Source organism: Octopus bimaculoides, chromosome 6 (genome assembly GCF_001194135.2).
Source record: "Octopus bimaculoides isolate UCB-OBI-ISO-001 chromosome 6, ASM119413v2, whole genome shotgun sequence".
Lineage (NCBI taxonomy): Eukaryota > Metazoa > Mollusca > Cephalopoda > Octopoda > Octopodidae > Octopus > Octopus bimaculoides.
In genome coordinates, this window is record NC_068986.1 from 5,179,258 (window position 1) to 5,201,687 (window position 22,430).

The 22,430-nt window shown below is 32.2% G+C and overlaps 1 protein-coding gene across 2 annotated transcripts in view; it reads left to right on the top strand.

Annotated features, from left to right (window-relative positions):
- LOC106879175 (ERO1-like protein alpha) overlaps positions 1–22,430 on the top strand; it is a 51,029-nt gene that overhangs the window by 23,721 nt on the left and 4,878 nt on the right. Inside the window, exons 8-14 of one of the 2 annotated variants that reach the window (XM_014928621.2) lie at positions 3,999–4,042; positions 9,309–9,323; positions 16,922–17,014; positions 17,869–18,035; positions 20,558–20,634; positions 21,916–21,985; positions 22,233–22,319. In XM_014928621.2, coding sequence (XP_014784107.1) covers positions 3,999–4,042; positions 9,309–9,323; positions 16,922–17,014; positions 17,869–18,035; positions 20,558–20,634; positions 21,916–21,985; positions 22,233–22,319 — 553 coding nt within the window. The remainder of the gene's footprint in view (positions 1–3,998; positions 4,043–9,308; positions 9,324–16,921; positions 17,015–17,868; positions 18,036–20,557; positions 20,635–21,915; positions 21,986–22,232; positions 22,320–22,430) is intronic. The other variant, XM_014928622.2, reaches the window with a different exon arrangement.

Below are 22,430 nucleotides of genomic sequence, written 5' to 3' on the forward strand. Positions count from 1 at the left end.
AAACACACACACACACACACACACACACACACACACACACACACACACACACACATACAAACAACCCCAAAAATAACCATGTGTTAGGAAGGGCATCTGCCGTAAAACCCCTGCCAAAACAGACACAGAAGCCTGGAGTTGTCTTCTACCTGGCCAGCTCCTGTCAACCGTGATACCCATTGCATACATGGAAGACGGACATTGAACGATGATGATGTTTATATGTATGTACATATAGTCTTTTTAACCCTCTGGTAGTGCGGTTCTGTATTTTCCATGGTTAGTGCAGCGGGGTATGGAGAAACCCGCTTATAGTTTTAGCTATTTTTGTACTTTTTATTACTTTATATATGTTCTTAAGCAATAATATTACCAAAAAACATATTCTGATATAATGTATTTATTTAACATGTAAACAAAAACAAACGAGTACACTTTGAAAATGAAGGTCAAACAAAATAAAACTATTTTTTGGTGGGGAGAGTGCTCCTTTCATATTTACTGTTTACTCATTGTTTGCACTATCATCCTCATCACTCTGAGCAAAGCAGTCAATGCAAATGTGCATGGCATGTTCCAAGCAGATGGGCTTATAGCACTTCTGGCAGCAATTTATTGTCTTGTGATCTTTTGACCTGGGATACAATGAGCATCTTTGTATGGTATCTTCATGATGATGTTTTGGAGGCAATTCCTTAGATGGTGAGAAATGTTGAATCTTCCTTTTCAAGTCTTTCCTCAAATATAGGTTTGTTTTGCGATGATGGATATGGTCCTCCACCAACTTGAGTCCCAATTCCCTCAGAAACTTTCAGTATCTGATAGCTGTTTGAGAGTTTGCTATGAATATATTGTATGCATTGTATGCATTTATTGAGTATGGTTTAGAAAACTGTAACTGGCCAATGTCAAGTTTTTCTGGAAACATTGTAGATGGAACAGAACTGATTCACAGTGTCTACCCCTCTTTTAGTACTGTTGTAGAAGGTAATAATTTCTGGTTTCCTTTTTTCTTTTGTACTTTCATCAATTGCAGCATCATAATTCATTGTACTCAGTAGGACAACATTTTTACCCTTCTTGGGAACATATGAGGTCAGTGTAACATCCTTCTGGAAATCAAACAAGCTTATGTATTCAGTTCTGCCTCTTGTAGCAATAAACTGAGGAGGAAGTTCTATCTTGTTCTTTCTCAGAGTGCTAACTAATGTTAATCTATAATTCTTCAAGAGATCGACTGCAAGTCCGTAACTTGTAGACCAATTATTCATTGTAATGTTTCTTCCAGACCCATTTATATGAGACACCAACCGTTTTACCACTGCTGCTCCTGAATTATCTACCATAGAAGGGCCTTCTGGTTGTTTCCCCAAGTAGACCTCCATACATGACACACAGAAAGTTTTAGCATCTGCCAAAATAAATATTTTTATGCCATATTTTGCTGGTTTACTTGGTATGTAGACCCTGAATGGACAGTTCCCTCTAAAGGCAGCCAACATTTCATCTACAGTTGCATACTCTGAGACATTATGACTGGAGATACAATTATCAACAAATTTCTCAAAGAACTTTTTAAAAGATCCAAACTTATCTTCTAGCCTCCTTTCAGGCCGAGTGTGGATGTCATCAAACCTCATAGACCTCAGCAGAAAATGAAATCGATGCAAAGACATAGTTGCCAGAAAATTTTCGATTCTTTTACCATCGGTTGCCCAAACATCTTCCAAATTCATTCGGTTAGCTCTAAAGCCTCCAAACAGATAAAGCAGTCCTATTGCAGCTTTCACCCCCCTTTCATTAGTATGTCTCTGTTTTGAACTATCTTTATATTTTCCTTGTTTTTTACTGCCAATGTAGATATTAGTGCAAGCTGCTAATTCATTCAGAAGTTCTTGTGTGAGAAACAAAGACCGGCAGTCCTTTGCAGCGTACACATATTTTCCTGCTCCTCTTGGTCCTGGTGAATCCTGTATATGTTGTGTGCATGTGTACGCTGTGGAAGACATGGGGGAACTTCTTTCCAGAGAGTTTTGTTATTTCTGCCTATAAACTGTTTTTCTGTGTTCCTAGTAGCCTGCTGTTCATCTTCATCATCATCTTCTTCTGTTTCTTCTAAAGGGTCATCTGGTGAAGTCTGCAACATGCCATCTGCTTCAGTTCCTTCCCTCTTTATCTGTCATTTCTTCTTCATCTGTTGTTTCTTCCTCAACTATACTCTCTTCTTCCTCTTCATCTGGTTCTTGATCAAGAAATGAGCCTGATTCTTCTATGTCTACTTCTCTCTCCACCATCTCTCTCAATTTTTCCATTTGTCTTTCATAGTCCATTGTGATTTTGAGAGGAAAGAAGATTTCTCACTTTTATGGCATTCCTATAACAATAATAAAGAAAAGGAAACAAAATTACACCTGTCAATAAATAGTACAATGAATGGTATGGTGGGGTATGCACAACCCCAGACACAAATAATACATGTGTACACTTCTCATCACTCAGCAAGTAATTGAGTGGAGTTGCACATTTACTCAGTGGAGTGTGCCAAGAAATTACATGGATGGATAGCACTATCACTGCTGCCAGATGTAAAACACACATATACAAACATCACCTGGGGTATGAGATACCCCACCACACCACCAGAAGGTTAAAGAATGTGTTGAGTTACATTACTGCATTTTTAATCAAAACTTGTGAGTTACTAAGGTGATAATACTACTTATTTATCTCTCTCTCTCTCTCTCTCTCTCTCTCTCTCTCTCTCTCTCTCTCTCCCTCTCTCTCTCTCACACACAAACACACACTGTATTTGTCTCTTAACAACAACTTTTTCGTTTCCCCTTCTTCCCTCTCTCTACACAGATGTTCTTACAGACAGAGATCAGCTTCTCTTGTATAATATAAGATGTGTCACTTAACCACTGGCAGTAATATAGGGTGCACCAAGTTACCAAGATCAAAACAAAGCAGAAGGAAAACAAAGGGACAAACTGCAAGATAACTCACTTCAGAAAGAAAAAAGTGCATACACTTGATTAGATACATCAATGAAACAGGACTGAGAATTGTTCTTTTAGCTTAAATCATAAGCATGTCAACCATTCCTACTCCTTGTTGTTGCCTTGATCTGCTCTCCCCAGCTATACTTGTGGCATATAGGTAATTGACCAAGCAATTAATAGCAACCTTCAGATCAAGCACTTTGAACATCCTATGCAGAAGTTTGGCCTGAGAACACACTTCTACACTCCCTTTATATATAAATCCTTGGTCTGACTCCAGCTTATTGGATATTTGGTACTGAATTTTTGTCAGTGTACTATGTCTTCCCATTTTACTACCAATCGACTCCACTTTTTGTTTGTGTGCAATAAATTTTCATTTTACTACACAGGCATGGCTATGTGCTATAGAGTTTATTTTGTTTCCACATGATCTTGAGTTTTATTTCACTGCAGAGAACCTTAGGCATGTGTCTTCTATTGTAGCTTCAGGCCAACTAATACCTTTGTGAATGGAACTGGTAAATGGAAGCTATATAGAAGCTTGTGTGTGTGTAAATACATACATGCATACATACATATATATATATATATATATATATCCAAATTTAGGGAACTGGGTAAATAAAATCCAAGTTACATATGTTTTTTAGCTAGCAGAACTTCAGAAATAGTAATTACTCAATGAAGGGTATTCTGTTGTATATCTGAATAGGTGTGTACATTATGCATCTTTGCATGAAAGTGTTCTGCTGAAAAAAAAAAAAAAGAATGCTGTTTGTTGATATTCCTGACAAGCTAGTTGTCATAGCTTTCAAAAATTAGTGAAATAATAAAGTCCATTACTTGTTTTTAATGGGAAGGGCATCTAATTATAAAACAATGTCTCATATTTTACCAACCCATGCTAGTATAAAAAAAAAAGACATAAAGCAAATGAACAAACACCAATGCAACTTATGATAGTATACTGTATATCTCTTCATTTTATTACAGACCTAACCCAACTTTCGCATATGGTTCACCACAACTAAAAGCAGGTATGTCAAATTAAATTGATTTTCTTTCAAAAATTATTTTTTAAATGCAAAATCTTTTGAATGTAATGTTTTCCTCCATTTTAGATTTTGCATAATGAAATATTAAAATTTATATAAATTTAAGGATGTTGAATATTATTTCAATATGAAGCAAGTCAAATAGATTACATTGAGTCAATCTTTTCTCATGACTTTTCATGATTTAATAGTTCTGTTTATAATCTGTGATTTGAAACACCTTGTCACAAAGTGCCTATATACATATAAAAAAATAATGGAAACTTACTTAATAATGCAGAATAAAGTTAAATCTTACTGCCATACTCTAGCAACTGTTTAGACAATCTTCAACAACTGAAGCTTCCAAGTTCTTGTATTACCATATACATTACTCTCTAATGCTTGTGTATGAATGGTCTGAAGGTACTATGTGAGTAGAATTTACTATATTTCATACATTTGATAGAATATACTATGCAAACTCTAAGGTATTCGTTGTCATTTTCAGTCAGGCTATAGGCTAACGTCTATTGGGATTGGAAGTCTCAGTTTTAGAGATCTTTATTCATCCAAACCTATCTTTGCAGTGGCTAGCTTCACTATCTAAGCGAAATTTATTTATTTAAATGATTTTTGCTTTGAAACTATTAAAAATATGGTATTTGAAATAATATGATTTTGGTAAATGTGATTGAAAGAACATAAATTATTACTTCCACCTTAGCAAAGGCAGAGGTATTGTTTTCAGTTGTGTTTGTTTGTAGGTAAGATATCTCAAGAACCATTGGATGGATTCGGATGAAACTTGGAGATGTTTGGCCTCATAACTGGCATAAACTGATTAGATTTTGGGATCAATCTGGTACCAGACAAGGATTCTGGATTATTTTTCCGTTTTTTTTACTTAATTTTTGAGAGCGGTCGGGTTCATTTTTAGTATTCTCGTTTGTGAGAGCAGTCAAGTTTATTTCAGATATTCTCATTTTTAAAATCATCTCCGGCTAATCGTTGGGAGGATGCTGGTGTTGCCATGGCAGAGGTTTGCGCTCTCTGAGTGCTCTTGTTTGTATAGTTTTTGTTTTGTATTTTTCTTTCCTTTGTTAGTCAGTGAAGAAACATGGCTTAGTGATTAACATGTTCAGCTCACAATCATTAGGTCACAAACTTTTGACTAGACAGTCCATTGTGCCCTTAACTAAGGCTCTTTATTTCACAGTCCACTCAACTGAGAATGAGTACCAGTGGCAACTAGGGAGTTAGCCCTCCAATAGACAGACTGGCTTCCCATTCAGAGACGTAGTTTTGTGCCTTCAGTTATCTGAACACCTCAAAAAGCCTGATAAGCTCTTGGTTTATGAGCCTGTTAACTTAAAGTAGACTCTTCTAAATGCCAAAAAGTGACATTTCTTATGTGTGGCTTGACATACAAAAGAAATAGATCCTGTTATATAACCTTCCACTGACTAATTTCTAGTACTCTATTGATATTTGAATCTATTCCCATGGTTACTGAAAAATATGCTTTATGCTATTATTTTCTGTTGTAACATTTTTTGAAATAATTGGCTATTATTACTAAAGCTGGTAAATGGAAGAATGGGTTTTTTTTATTCCTTTTTATAAATCATGTGCAAAAGAAAATGACTGAACGATTTAAGAATTCACTTTACAACTACATGATTGTGGGTTCAGTCCCACCATATGACACCTTGGGCTGGTACATTCTGCTACAGCTTTGTGATAACCTTGTGGGTGAATTTGGTGGACAGAAATTGTAAGGAAGTCCATCACATATGTGTGTGCATGCATTGGTGTGTGTGTGTGTGAGCATCCTTGTGTTTATTTCTCACTGCTTGACAACCATTGTTGTCAAGAATATGTCCTTGTAACCTTGTAAGATAGCAGTTTGGCAAAACAAAATTGATAGAATAAGTATCAGATTTTAACAATAAATACTGGTGTTGATTTTATTGACGAAACCCTTCAAGACGGTACCCCAGCATAGCCACAGTCCAATGGCTGAAACAAGTAAAAGAGTAAAAAGAAGCATATTTCTCAGAGGGTCTATTCTAGCTTTTGCTTATTTGATTGTTCTTTGTTCTCTGCTTTGGTTACTTATTATTCAGCAGTGGGAATTGTTTGTAATGTTACAACAATGGTGTAGCAGCATTCTTCATATTTAATCCTTTAGCAATCAGATTACTCATTCAAATGTAATGTTTATTTATTCACATTGTTTTGAATTTTTATCATACATTGTCTTGTAACTTTGAGATTTCAATGATGTGAATGTATATTTCTAGAATGACATTGTTGGGTAGATGTGAGAGACTGTTTGGCCACTTTGAACCTAAAACAGGTAGAATATTTGGACCAAATACAGCCTGTTTAAATGCTAAAGTGTTAAAGAGGTACAATTCAAACAAAACCATCACATCAGCCCATGACTCATAGAAGAAATATTTGGGGATTTTCAATGAAAATCTATTTCCATTTTTGTTTTGTTCTCTCAAGTGGTTTTTGTTCTGCTTAATTTCTTATTTATTAATCAAGCATTTCACCTGACGAAGCTTTACAGATAGTTTTGTTTTGTTTAACTGATTGGTTATCTCATTCTTTCTACTTTAAAAATGATTCTAATAGTTTCTTATCACATTTTATAATTTTCCTTGGACATTTAAATGCACTTCAAAAATTTTAATGTTTTTCACTGGAGCTCATTCAAACTGGTGAAGTTTTGCTTGGTTAAGGTGAAACCAACATCTACCACATAACCAGATTCTATCATTGACAAACAACCAAAGGTTGTTTATTTTCAGAAATGGGAACAAACATCTCTGTACTTTGAATTCTTGATCCAGAACAAGATCTAACATCTTCAGCGTCATTAATGTTGTGTTTTCTATTATTCACATCATACATTATCTTTCTTTTCCTTTGGTTTAATAGAATAACTCCGTTTTATATCATTCACATGACGCATCATCCTTCTTTTCGTTCTGTTTAATAGATTAATTCACTTTTCTTTTCTTTTCAGCATGCATGTATTTATTTATTTAATGTAAAGATTCAAATCCAGTTAAAGTTTTAGTAATGTCTATTTTATTTATGAAAAGGTTTTTTTTTTCTCCCATCAAGTATGAAGGTTCAAATCTTCTTAAAGTTATATATTCTATTGTACATTGTTGTTTCTTCAACCACTAAAATATATCAAAGCATACTTCTGCAGATCATGGATGTGGAAAGAACTTCAATATGGAATAATTGTAATAATAGGATAGGGCTGAGAAGTAAACATTGCACATTAAATGTTTTGATGAACTCCTTAACAACTCCTACATTGCTGCTGATGGCATCTCTCTACATAGCTAGCCCAGCTCTCACAAGCTATTTATCTATACCTCATTTTTTTATTAATCACCCGAGTACAGGGAATTATATTCTGTCCAAGGCCTTTTGCAGATCAACAAATACTTGGTAGTAGTCTGCTCTTTTGTCTCACTGAGAAGAGACCATCAGACCTACCCCATTCTGGCATAAATCTGAACTGCATCTTATCTAAGCTAATTCTTCTTCTGTTATTTTCGTAATTTGGTCAAACAATTTGATGCTTCTTTGAGATTTTTTTTATCTTTCTAGAGCACCCCTTTTGTCCTTTTAGTTGTTGAAGATGTTATTATTACACCAGTCATGGAGTATGTTGCTTCCTGTACCAGCTGACTGAGTATGCAAGTGACATGTGTATTCCCTGATAGTCCAATAGCTTTTTCTGCCTTCATATCTTTAATCATTCTATCTACTATGTAACTGTCAACTTCAGTAGCTATTGGGTATACTTGAGGTGATCTCTCTTTCTCTCACACATTGCCCACATTCTGCAACTTCCCATAGTAGTATTTCCAAATCCATTTTCTCTTCAATGAAATAAGTGCACCATTGTCATTCCATACACACTTTTCCTCATCAAAATCCTGACATGCTTCTGTACAATCTAGAACACAAGAAACCACTGATCGTCACATCACAGAATTTTGACAAATTTCTTATTTTTGGCTTTTCTCCAAGCTACATGTGTCTGATGTCCAGCTTCTCTTAAAATTACTTGATATTGTTTACTGCTCTCCACTTCCAACCTTCCCAGGCCTGTCTCTTAGCTTTTATGGCTCTGTCTGCTCAATCATTCCATCATTATGTTACTTTTCATTTGGCTGATACCTCACTTCATTTTCAGATCTGGTAATGGCATGCTAGATTGTTGGTTGTCCTCTATGCTATAGATCTGTCTCTTACTCCTTTTTTAGCAAATACTTCACCTAGAATTGCTTTAGACCTACATCCAGCAGAAGGATCTTTCAGTTGCCATAACTTCCTTCAGATTGTCTTAACTTCCTTCAGAATCTCAGATTCTGTCCAACTCTTACTGTGAAGTTAATAATCACTAGTCTTTCTTAAGTGAAACATGCTTCACCAGAGATAGGCTTAATGTTCACAATCATCTGTCTACCTTGTTTCCTGGTGAGTATGAAGCCAATCTGTCTTGTGAGCTTTCTTGATTGGGAGGGGGTCTGGTGATTTTTCAGTTTCCTGAAGTTAGGATTGCAAATGGTTTGGTCATTTGTATCACAGAACTCCAAGAACCTTGATCCCTTCTTATTGCTTGTGCTATATCTTAAGTCTCAATCTATGTTGACGTAGCCATCATGACATTGTTCAACTTGTCCATTAAGGAACTAGCTGTGATAACTGAGTTGCTGTCATTCATTATCAAGGTAGTTCACAAAGAGTCCGCATAGAAACTGTCAGCACAGCTAATACAACATTAAAAATACCTAAACATATCCAGCTTCTTGTTCCTTATATTAACTAAGTGTAGAAATTGAACATTTTCTGTTAAATTTGTTTTTAAAATCCAATGTTTGCTGAGTTTAAAAAGAAGTTACATGTCAATTATATGTGTCAGTAAAACTTTCAATAGATCCACTTAAATATTCAAAAGAAATTTTCATTTTTTTTAATATTTAGAGAATCTGTTGAACAGTAATGTTGTTACATCATTTGTGCTGTGTAGTTTTTATTTTGTACATACAAAGATATTACTGGAGTCTTTCATATAAACCAACACTGCAACTGTGAAGTTGCTTTTATTTTTGCACAAACATACTTTGTCATCTTTGAATAATGCAGAACAATTATATCCTGTCTGTGAATACTGGAAATCTTGATTTCATTTATTTAATCAAACCATTGTTATTTCTAATGTTTTCAGGCGATCAATTAGAAGGTAAAACAAAAGCAAAGTTTCTGACTATTTATATATATATATATAAATATATATCTTTCCCTGGCTTATCCTATCTTTGCATGCAAAATTACATGTATGTACAGTGACAAATTTTCTTTACTTTTTTTGTGTGTCTGTGTGTTTTCCTTTTCTATTTCTTTTAATTTCAATTTCAGCATTCAAATTTGTTCCTTTCCAAAATACAAGTAGTTGAAAAAATATTTATTCCTAAGAAATAGTTCAGCTCTTTTCCCTCCATCTTCAGAAAATACTAACATTTCTCAAATTTATATTTATTTTTAATAATCATTTAAAAGCTTTAGAATTAGCTAATGGAAAATAGTAAATATTTTCTATATTCCATACATTGTAAATTTTACAGCTATAAGCAGCAAATTGTTAGAGTATTGCAGTATTCATTTTAGGTCTCCGCACCTTGATTTCAAATTCTGCTGAGGTCAGCTTTGCCTTTCATCTTTTTGAGGTTGATAAATGAAGTATCAGTTCAGTACTGGAGTTCCTTCTCTCTTTCTTGGATTATACTTGTAATTCAAATATCCAACTCTGTCACTGGCATGAGAATTGCAAAAGGGTTCATATGTCTAAGGAATATGCAGCCACTTACATGTTAGGTTCACAAATAGAAATTCAGTTGATTGAACTACTGAATGCTTATCAATGAGATCAACAGAGAACCTACCTTCAGTCACTCTCAGCTGTGGTAGTTTAGCTATTTCTCACTACATTAATGCATCTGTTAGCCCCATCTTCAAAATATTTGAAATAATTCATATTTTATGTTCCCTCTATTAAATATTTTTATTCTGTTTTGTAAATTTACTTTATTTGTTCTTATACTTTTCTTGACTTGATCAATATTTCTATTATTCCTTATTCTCTCTTATTCTTTATTCTATAATCATTAGTTTTACTCTATAAATTGTTAGTTTTAAAAATAAGATGAATGCTTTTAGTTTTCCACTTGAGGAATTCCTGATTTGAGAATTTAAATTAAGCTACCTTTCAAATATATTATATTACCCTATTTATTCATATTTTGATGTATTTCTTATATCTACATCACTTATGTAGACCTATAAATTAGTTCTTCCTATTTTACCCATAACTCTTTATTCTCTATGAACAACTTTATAATCAATTCTTACCTCTGTGTTGGTTTCCTTCTTTCTTCTGATAGCTAATCCTGCCCTAAATTCATTTAACACCACCTAAAAGATTATAACTCGAGTAACTCTAAAATATTTTATAAATTCTTCCTATGTGTACTTCTAAATAGGACTTTACAGAATCTATATTCGTTGCTTTTAGTTGCTGTGAAGTTGGTTTTTAATTTTTGCACAAAGGTATCTTGTCCACTATTTTCTTTTGATAATTGTTAATATACAGCTTATGTATTAATATGCTGTTGTAATTATCTTACTTAGAAATTAATTGTTTCTGATTTAAATTAAATTCTCTGTCACTGTGCGTACATGTACACCATGGTATGGTTTGCTTTGAAATGCATGATAAAACTTATCATCACCCAGCAAACTATTATCAATGGCATTGCTTCTGTAGCATAACTCTTTCTATTAGTCTCATTTCCTTAAAGATCCTGTTTGAATTATATATATTGATATAGTCATTAGAAGTAATAGTAGTTAATTATGTGTCACTTTTAAACTAGTTCTTCATTCAAATTTGCCTTTATTTCTTTTAAAGAATTGTTAGTTTCTCTTATTGCACTGGTTGATTTCAACTTTGTCACAACAATAATTATTATAATGTTGACATATATTATGTAGTTTCAAATATAATAAATTGCATGCTGTAAGCAGCTGTAATCTCATAATAAATTTCTGGATGCTATGAGCAAAAATGTCTTAACGATCCTGTTATATTTTTTAATTGTATTTCAACTGTAATTTGAAACTTTAGAAACTAGATTTTTCAGATTCTAAACATAAAATACTCAGCAATTTGTAGATGTTTTAAGACAAAATATTTGTAAAGTTGAAAAGTTGGATATCTGTCTTGAGATAACATGTTTTTCTTGGAGCTAAGTGATTAAAATCCAATGAAATGATTGTAGTAGTCATCAGTTAATAGCAGTTACATGAGAAAGTTCATGAACAAGTTGGTTTAAAACTGATTTAGACATACATTAACTTAGTCAAACATCAATTAAACTAATTAAGGTAATAAGTTAGTTTTAAGCTTTGATTTCATGGATGGGAACTACCTCTAAACAAGTATTTTCTTTTGAAAAGCTACAAAATTTATAATTACTCTTCTAAATTACTATGGGATATTTGCAACTGTTCAGAATACAACAGTTTAGTATAGCTTACATTCCTGTATTTGAACTTAGAAAAGTCACTATTTCTATAACATATTTCTGATACATGAGCATAACATCTTCATCTTTTTCTGATATGTATTAGCCAAAAAAATTATTTGATGAATGAATTTGCCTGAATTCTTTTTATGGTTATGGGCTTAAACTACCCTATCTCTTTTTTTTTTATTTAAATAATTTTCCCATTTGCAATTTTGTTTCATTTGCTAAGTAAAATTGAAATACAATATTATGCATTTCAACAAAACTAGATTGACAAACTTTAAAACTCCATACAATTATGCAAATTTCAAAATGACACCATATAATTTCATGCTGCATAAATTTATATTTGTCTATGCAAAGTAATTTAAGAACAAATAAGTTTTGTGTGTGTGTGTGAGAGAGAGACAGAGAGAGAGAGAGAGAGAGAGAGAGAGAGAGAGAGATATCATCATCATTTAACACCCATTGTACATGCTGGCATGGGTTGGACAATATGTGTGTGTGTATATGTAGATATAGATATATCAAGACATAATAACGAAGAATGAAGAGCTATACATCTTCAAAATTTATTTGCTAAAAATCATTTTCTTCATATTACATTCCGACATGTTCTTGATGAATAATAGTTCACTAATATGGACTCAGTAAATGCAATTAATAGAAAAAATATAAATAATAATGATGATATAACTAGTAATAATAATAGCTATCCAGATGAAGTGGAGCATGATATAAATAAAAGTAAGAATGTAGTGAACGTTTATATTGATAACAATAGTAATGGAAACGATAATGAATTTATTGAAGCTGGTGTAAGGGAGGTAAATGAACCCTGATCACACCTATGCAATGAATGGCCTGGGCAGTGAATCCAGTGGCACACTTAGTATGGTATACTGTGCTGGTAATATTCATACAGTAATACTTGATTCTCAAAACAAAGTTTATTATGCATTATTTACATTCAACGGATATTTGTCTTCATCTTGTTTGTTGTTAACAACAAACAAGATGAGGACAAATATCTGTCGAATGGAAATAATGTACATAATTCCTCATCTCTTAAATATAGAAAAGATTATAATACTTCTGTCAATAATAAACATAGGGTTACTGATAAAAAATGTCCTTGTAATTGTAGAAACAACTTAATGTGTCTGCTTGCAAAATAATATTTTAGAAATAATTTAGTATATAAATGTACAGTAACAGTTGAAGGTATTTCAAAAATTACACAAGTTCTTTCTTTACAGATTTTAAATAAAGAATACATAATTATCTTTCTTCTTCCAAATACAGAAAAAAAAATTAATCATATAAATTAAATTATATAAATGTACAGTAACAATTGAAGGTATTTCAAACTTTTACATAAATTCTTTCTCTGCAGACTTTAAAAAAAGGAATACATGATTATCTTCTTTTTAAATTAGAAAAAAATTAATTGTACTTAAGTAAGTTCATTTGAACTTTGAATGATAAAAGCACCAAATATGACATTAAATGGACAATTATTAGTAGTGGTTCACCTGATACTAGTGGGAATTAGAAATGTGATTTCTGCCTTGAAGAAATATTCCATATCTTTACATCTAAATGTAGGTTATTAAACTGCGGAAATGAATTAGCAATAAAATGTTAACATTCATGTAGAAAAAACGTTTAAATATTTTTCAAATAAGTGATTTTAGTTTGAACTCACTTAGACAGAAGGGCACATAAATAAACCTAGTCATATTCACAAATTTATTTGATATAGGTTTATCTATAACACTAATCTCCAACTGCTAGGATAGCCTTTCAATTATATTGTTTATTTGTTTTGTTTTGTTTTTCTATTAAGAAAACTAATCATATTTTATTTTATTCAATTCAATTGATATTAATCTTAATATTTTAGCATTATAATATTCTATTATAAGGTGGCAAGCTGGTAGAATTGTTAGCATGCTGAACAAAATGTTTAGCAGCATTTTATCATCTTTACATTGTGAGTTCAAATTCCACCAAGAATGACTTTGTCTTTCATCCTTTCGGGTCAACAAAACAAGTACTAATTGAGCACTGGAGTCGATGTAATCAACTTACTCCCTCCCAGAAATTGCTGGCCTTGTGCCTAAATTTGAAACCAATATTATAATTTTCCCTTATGGATAAGTCAAGTTACCCAGCAAAAATCAATATTAACTTCTTCTTTGTTTCTATTTTTTAAAATTCATTCATTTATTTTATATTACTGTGATGTTAATACATCCTGACCTATTTAAGGTGCCTTCTACTACTAAGAATAACACAGTAATCTTTTTCTTTACTGTTTGAAGAGATCATTTTAAGTTTAAATAAAACCAGAACTACGGACATATCATAGTTCACTATTATCTCCATTGCCTTTTGCCCTAATCTTTTATATTCCCACACCAAGAGTATATCTTAGGAACTCATACCTAATACTTGAACATTCAGCTCCCTTCAGCCACTGCTTTGGGAAACACCCTGTATAAAGCTGTATAGGATCGTCAACCATTGGATTTGAACATGTATTACACTTGATTAATCAACTAAATGTCTAAAAGTATCACATTAAAAGACCCCGAGGCATTTATGCAGCAGAAGCACATGTTGAAATGTAATATGAAGAAAATGCTTTTTAATAAATTAATTTTGAAGATGTATAATTCTACATTCTTCATTATCATGTCTTGATAATATACCTTATATTCTACATGAAATCGATTGAAGCGAGCTCAGGATTTACCAGTCGAATGAAGTACAGTTTAATTGTTTATTCTAAATCTTTCCTATCATTCAATGTGGTTAGCTAAGACTGGATTTTATCAGAATGCTCGTAAGGTATCTGCACAAACTTAAAATCCCTATTCCTTTGTGTTATATAGCTAAATATGTATGGATACATTATATGTATGTGTGTGTATATATATATATATATATATATATATATATATATCATCTCTATATATTATGAGTTTGATTAGGCATAGCAATACTGATAATGTGTTGTTAGAAGTCAATATACATATGCTTTAGAATGAAGTGTTAGGCAAGTGCAGAGCATAATACAAATTATTAAATGACAAAGGAATTACATAGTCAGCTTCATTAGCTTACAACTGTTTCTATTATAAGAAGCAGTGCACTCAGAGCTGAGTGCTTGTGCATCATCTTATAGCTTTCTCAGATCGTTTAAAAAGAAGTATATATTTATTTCAAAAGGCATTTAAATACATAGAAAATATTACCTTCAAAACAGTGTGTGTAAGGCAATACAATTTGAAGGAAGCCACCCTCAGAAATATGCAGACTAAGATAAACATATCTATTCACATAGGTGTATAATGAACATGCCACATAACTATTCGATGACAGGACATGTGTACAACCATTAATTTCAGACAAAAAAAATAAGTCTATGAAGACTGGTAGACTAATAGATGCATGTAAAATACAATGCAAAAGGAAACCATCTAAATTCTGATGGAAAAATATATTTTCTACCTTTGATGTGATGGCCTTACACAGATAAGGAGAGTGTATGGTTAAGTCATAAAACTGTGTGTATGCATATGTATACGTGTGTGTGTCTAAGTATGCATACATGCAGGTATCCTTGGATGTGTAAACAACTCTTTTGCTGTATGGGACATATAAGAGGACACTTTTCTCACCTCCTTCCTCCAGATGAAACCCTATGTTTGGTTTAGCTGGTGAAGATTTATAATCCTTCCCCTTCCCACACTGTCCTTTATATATCTACATATCTATACACCACACTGCCCCTACCTCTCCTGGATTGTCTGTCCTGTTTTCCACTTCTGCCCCCTGTAAGTCAATCTTTCTGCTGACCTCTGTCTTACATTTCAAATGGCAACAATAATTCCTGTACCAACACAGTTGTTTTCCCTTGTATCATTATACAAATACACTTGTTGTTATAACTGAACTACCATCCCACCCCACCTCCCAAGTCCCATTGGTCAGCTTGTATTTCCCAGGTATTTATATATGATGCTTGCATGTTTGTGAAATGAAATTTCAACTATGTCTGAGGATGAGTTTGGCATGACCGAGTGCTCTTTATTTATCACATTTAGAATTTCCCATTATCAATTGCAAAAATGTGCATAACATATATGAAAGGAAAGAAATACCAAATTCATGCTATGTTTTTCTCTCACCAGTATGAGGGAAAAAAGGATAATAAAGCAAATGGAATGGCAAAGACAATGTTTGACAGATGTGTGTGTAAGTGTAGGAATGTGAAACATTTAAATAGCGAAGAATGGTTTAGACTAAAATATTGAAAAAAAAAAAGAGAAAATTTATGAGTTCTGTAGAAAGAAGAAAAGTGAAAGAAATAGGTTTTAAAAAATCACATATATACATATATAAAATTATGAATATCGAAGTTTATGTTACTGAAAACAAAAGCAAGTTTTGTATTTAACATCAATTATGAAACAGATGCTTTATAAACACTTTTATAATTAGCACTTTTTTTTACATTGATTTCTCGTATCTTTGCAAATCCTTTCAAATTATAGCTAACTTATTTCCATCACATAACTAACCTATGTCAATCTATCAGACATTTTAGAATCTCTCATGGCACATTTTGCTTTAATTGTTGAACTTATTTAAATCCACTTATAATATATTTCAATATTATATATTCACCAAATCTTAACAACTTCTTAGTTACTAATGTTTGGTGTTTAATAATACCATACTAAAATGTATTCTGTAGTCACTTTTGTGTGTATGTCTGTCTGTGTATTAACATTTAATACTATGGATGTATCCATTAAATTTGTAAGTATCTGGTTGATTTCTTTGCTATGAACTGATGTTTGTTGTCCATTGGTTTTGCATTGTATATCCTGCATGAGTATTCTGTATAAACCATACTTACTCCACTCATTTACTCATCTTTTCTGTGCTTACTCATTAAACTCATTCATATTTATAGACACTCACTGGATTAAAAACATCCTTCATTTCATTACTGACCAATATGTACAATATGGATAATATGAAGTATCATTGAAGTACATTGTATTCATGTATTCACAAAACTAGTATTTAACAGAATAATTATGCATTTTATTCTTTATCAATTTCAAATGATGTATTCATTAAATAAACAATGACACAATGTTCTTTTCTATGTTCAGAATATTTTGAATTATTTGAAATGAGTTTTAAGTGTTTTATTTCTTAATTTTATCTCTAGGAATTTGTCTTGAGAAAAGAGTTTTCTACCGCATGATTTCTGGACTTCATACAAGTATCAATATACATTTGTCTGCAAAATACTTATTTCCAGGTAACTACAGAATTTTATACTGATTTGAAACCAATGCCAACATTATGTTGGTAAAGTTTCTATTAAAAAGATAGCTTTCATATCACCATTTGTACTACTAGCATTATTTCTTCAAAGTTTATGGTTTTTGTGACTTTGATATGTAAATTTCCTTTCATTAGGGATCTAAAAGTAAATTTGTCATAAATGTCTTGTGTAGCCAGAGTAAGAAACTCCAATCGGGTACCTGTTTTGCAATATTATCTGATATCTTAATAAGTTTATATCTTAGATCTGTGATTACATTGATACTCACTGTTACATTTACACTGTATCTGTCAGTCACTTGACTACCACCTTCTCACAACAATAAACCTGTTCTTCCCATCCTATTTTTACTCCTCAACACTTTCCTAAAAGCACCAACCTCTCTCTCTCCTATCCTCAACCTTCCATCAGTTGGCTCTGCTGTCCTCATCGCCAGTCTATTGTGCAGGATGACAATGCTGTTGTCATTTTACAGTACTTAAGGATACCAAAAAATCATATTGATACATATGCTAAAATACTTTAAAATAACAACACCTTTATCCTCTGGTACAATATGTTAGTGGTTAGAAAATCAGACCTAGTTGATGAAATAAAGATTGCAGGTTCAATCTCTGGCCTAGATCAGGATTATCATCTGAAGATGACTGAGGAGAGTAAGGATACATCCAAGATGAGGTAAATAGCTTGGTAACAGATATCTATCTTGTCTCTTCGAAATTTGTAATTGATTTCTTTTGAAATCATTATGAAAACATGATTTTTTTTTTTTTTTTTTTTTTTTTTTTTTCCATGAATTTTAATTCCAAATAAATATTATTTTGTAGATACTGTTTATAAACCTAGCAAATGGGGTATGAATGTAAAAGAATTCAAGCAAAGATTTGACCCAGAAACAACTGCCGGACAAGGCCCACAATGGTTGAAAAATCTATATTTTACTTATTTAGTTGAACTAAGAGCCATTGCAAAAGCTTCACCTTACTTAGAAACGGTAATTTTTTCCTTTATGCTTACATGTCGGTGGAAATATACTACCTTTTGATACTAACCCACCAGAGACCATCCATGATTTTATAACATAAACTTCTTTTAAAACAAGCCAAAGTAAAACCTCCCATCAAAGTTTCATATTAATTAATGCTCCAAACAGTAGCTTAATATTGACAATGGTCTTTTACTAAATTCTTCATTAACTTCAAAATTAATTGAAACAAAGGCTATGTATTTCAACAGAAATATGATAACGAAAGGTTTAACCCTTTAGCATTTAGATTGTTCTATCAAATTTAACATTCATTTATCCACAATGTTTTGAATTTATCCAGCATTATCTTGTAACTTGAGAGATTTCAATTGTTTATTTTTCAGACAAACATTGTTGGGTAGTTGTGAGAAACTGGATCTGGCCAGTTTAAACATAAAACAGAAAGAATATTTTGGCCAGTTTAAAGGGTTAAATATACATTTGTTGTTAATTTCTTTTTCAGTAAAGTTAGTTTGAAATATATCATCATCTTTCAATGTCCATTTTCCCTACTGGCGTGGGTTGAAAAGTTTGACTGGAGCTGGTTAGGCCAGGAGCTACACTAGGCTCCATTGTCTGTTCTTGCATGGTTTCTATTGTTGGACGCCCTTCCTAATGTCAACCACTCCACAGAGTGTATTGGGTGCTTTTTATGCGGCACCAGTATTAATTCTTCTGTGGCAGGTGGGTCTTCCTGAGTATCATTGAAAGCACTCTTATGCACACACATATATACATGGATTCTGATGGTATAAGCATCCATGTAGGTTGAGAAATTCATTTCCCAACCATGTTTTTACATTCAATTCTACTATGTGTGTATCCTTGTCTTAGCATTGAGTTATGTTTGTAGGTGGGTGTTACCAGCATACAAGCAGTGCCATTCATTTGTAGTCTTCTATATAATCATGTCTAGCCAAGGAGAAATATTACCTTACTTAGAAGCAGTTGGTGGAAATGGGTTGGCAACAGGAAGGGCATCTAGCTGTAGGAAGTTTGTCTCAATGAATTTCATCTGACCTGTGCAAACATGGAAAAGTGGATATTAAAATGATTGTGTATCTCACCTGTATATTCACATGGAGAAATATGATGGTATATCCATCCATGTATCTTATACACATATTCACATGAAGGATTATGATGGCATATACTGCTATGAAAGATAGTATATCCATCATGCATCTTATGCATGTATATTCAAATGTGAGGTCTATGATGATACACATGGTGAATTATGAGGGTGTATTCATCCATACATTTCATACAGATGTACACATGGAGGATTCCGTGGGTATATCCATCCATGAAGGATTATGATCATGTGTCTATTCATGTGATTATCATGTGATATCCTTTTGGGTGACTTCACAACAATATGGATAACAGTGATTTCAAAAAGCTATCAAAGTAGCCTCTATATAGTCACTCAACCTGCCAGAAATAGCAAGCAAATACCCTCGGATTACAGCCTACCTCTTCAAAAAAAAAAAAGAAAGGACACGTTGTTCAATGTGGTGCTAGGTATTAAAAAAAACAATATTGTCAGGTTAACAGATTGATCTGATGCTAAATAACAACAAAGATTTAGACACAAAGTGTACATAGCTGTATAAGTCTGCTTTTATAGTAAACAGCAACAAAATTCACAAAACAGAAACTGCAGGTTATAGTGGAGGCCTGTTCGTGTTAATTAAACCATTCTCATTCATGATTAAGAAAGTTGAATAAGGAGCAACATCCAACTGTAAAGCTCTTCTTCCAATTTTCAGGCCCCTATTCTATTGCAAACTTCTTAGAAACAACAGTTAATTCTCCCTGAAATCACACCACTACAGCCTTAAAAATAGGAAGAACACATTAGATAATCCAGTCTTAAACAAGTGGAACATTTTGATTACTGATTTGTGTGAACAGAGTTAACGTAGGAGTAGACCACTCTTCTTCCAATAATATTTATGCAATTATCCAAATTTTCTAGAACATTCAAGTTAGCATGGGAGAAGGCGACTGAAATAATTTAAAATGTTTACTATTCTGAAAATATCTATTTCTTGTTTTTCTCTAACCTTTTTCCATGAAAATCAGATGTAGCTACTTATAATTTCATTACCCTTAACTACAGAAAATATTTTTATATCTCGACCTAAACTTTGTTGAGGAATATCATGAGTGAAGCTATTTTTTGTTGAGGCTTGTCAAGTTTATTAAGTCAACATGACTTGCAGAAAATACCAAAAATATTATTTGGCAGATATTTAACATCATTACTGGAGTAACCATGAAATTTAATTTTGCAGTGAAAGGGTTAACTTCTTGGTCTTTATTTTTATTCTTTTTCAAATGTAATTTCAATTTTCTTAACCAAAATAGCTTTTATAAAAATGTCTACAGTATTTAACTTTTTTCTCTTCTCTCTCTATAGTTAATAGATAATTTACATATAGGTTTATTAACCATCCATTTTCTCTTTCTTTCATTCTTTAAAGGAATCTTTCTACACTGGTAATGAAACAAATGATCTTAAGGTGAAACATGATATAAAAAAATTCTTGGATACTGTGCGGTAAGTTAAAAATGCAAAAGTTACTGTGTAGTTGTTTTATGATACTAATAAAAATAGCTGAATCAGTAATCTTCTAATACATCGATGACACTTCAGAGAATTGCAAAGGATTATTAGGTACAAGAATGTATTTCCAGAATAGCGATCCAGGGTCATCTTAACAGCATTATAGAGACCCCAGGCAAAGCAGTGAACTGAAGCCTCCTCTAGTATTTATTTAACAGCAAGCCACAACAATTTCTAAATTGGCATTAGCCTCCTAAACATGTGCAGCCTCCTTTCCATCTTTGGCAACTGCCAAATGTGCTTATCATGTCTTAAGACAGTACTGATACCACTGTTAAAAATAAAAGGATGAATAAATATTTCTATGATTTGCTTTTCTCTAATTTAAAATTGTCCACTTCATAGTAATTTATATATCTAGCTTTTATTTTCTAATATTAAATTTTTGAAATCTTAAGATACACTCATTCATGATTAGCATAACAAAACCAACATGATAATTGTTTATCCCTCCCCAAAATATATCCAGAATAAGCTTACAGTTAGAGAGAGACAGGTGGAGAAACATCATCATTAAAGAAGTGACTTGAATTAACCATGAATTATTTCATAGCTTCAAGATTTTGATGATGTGATTGTTTATTTTTAGAATGACATTATAGAGTAAGTGTGAGAAGCTGGATCTGTTCAGCATACGCACGAAACAGGTAGAATATTAAGGCTGGTCGTAGCTGGTTTAAATGCTAAAAGGTTAAGCTGAATCATACAAAACAAAAGTAATGAAGATATAAGTAGTTAGCCAGTATCTCATAAAATAGATCTGCAGGGTGAAAATTTAGACATATTTATAAATTGTTTGTCTGGTATTTCCAGTATTACCATTTCATTACATGATTTTTCAAGGTAGTTTTGTGAAATGTTCATCTTCATTATATTACATCAATATTCCATGCTGGCATGGGTTGGATGGGTTGTAACAGTCCAAATCAGTTCTTATTCATATTTACTACTCACCTAGATAGGTCGGAGAAACACATTTTTACACATGCACTTTATTTTTGGTTTGTTTTCTATAGCTAGATGCCCTTCCTATCATCAACTGCTTTACAAAGTATACTGGGTGTATTTGAGCAACAAAAAACTTAAAACACTCCATGAACATTGTCATCAATATCATCTTCATCATCATCAAAACATTGTTATTCATGAAAACAAAGAAAATGTATTTTATGAAATAGCTGTATGATTTTTTTTTTCAATACAATATCTTTTCAGATCATTTAATGATCATTTTGATGAAAGCAAACTTTTCCAGGGAGATTCTATACAAGCTAAAAAACTTAAAGTATGAAATTATTATTTTCTGTGTGTGTGTGTGTGTGTGTGTGTGTGTGTGTGTGTAATCTCATTGTCATATATTGTATGTATATTTTGTATTAAACTCAGTTGTATCCCAAGGCTCTGTGCTAGATGTATAATAATTTCTTCTTCTAAAAAAAAAATGAAAGAAATGTAATTTTATCCAGCTGAAGTATTTTTCTGTTTATAGAATTATAAAAAAAATCATTTTGTTTATTTTCTTTGTATTTTAGGCTCAATTTCAAATTCATTTCCGAAATATATCTCGAATAATGGATTGCGTTGGTTGTGATAAATGCAAATTATGGGGAAAATTACAAGTAAGTATTTTTTGAGTTGTGTTATTTTTATTAAAACATTAATGATGTAATTAAAAATGATGTCATATAAAACTGTGTTTTGAGTTTAGATTTATATTAGTTTTTAACTTA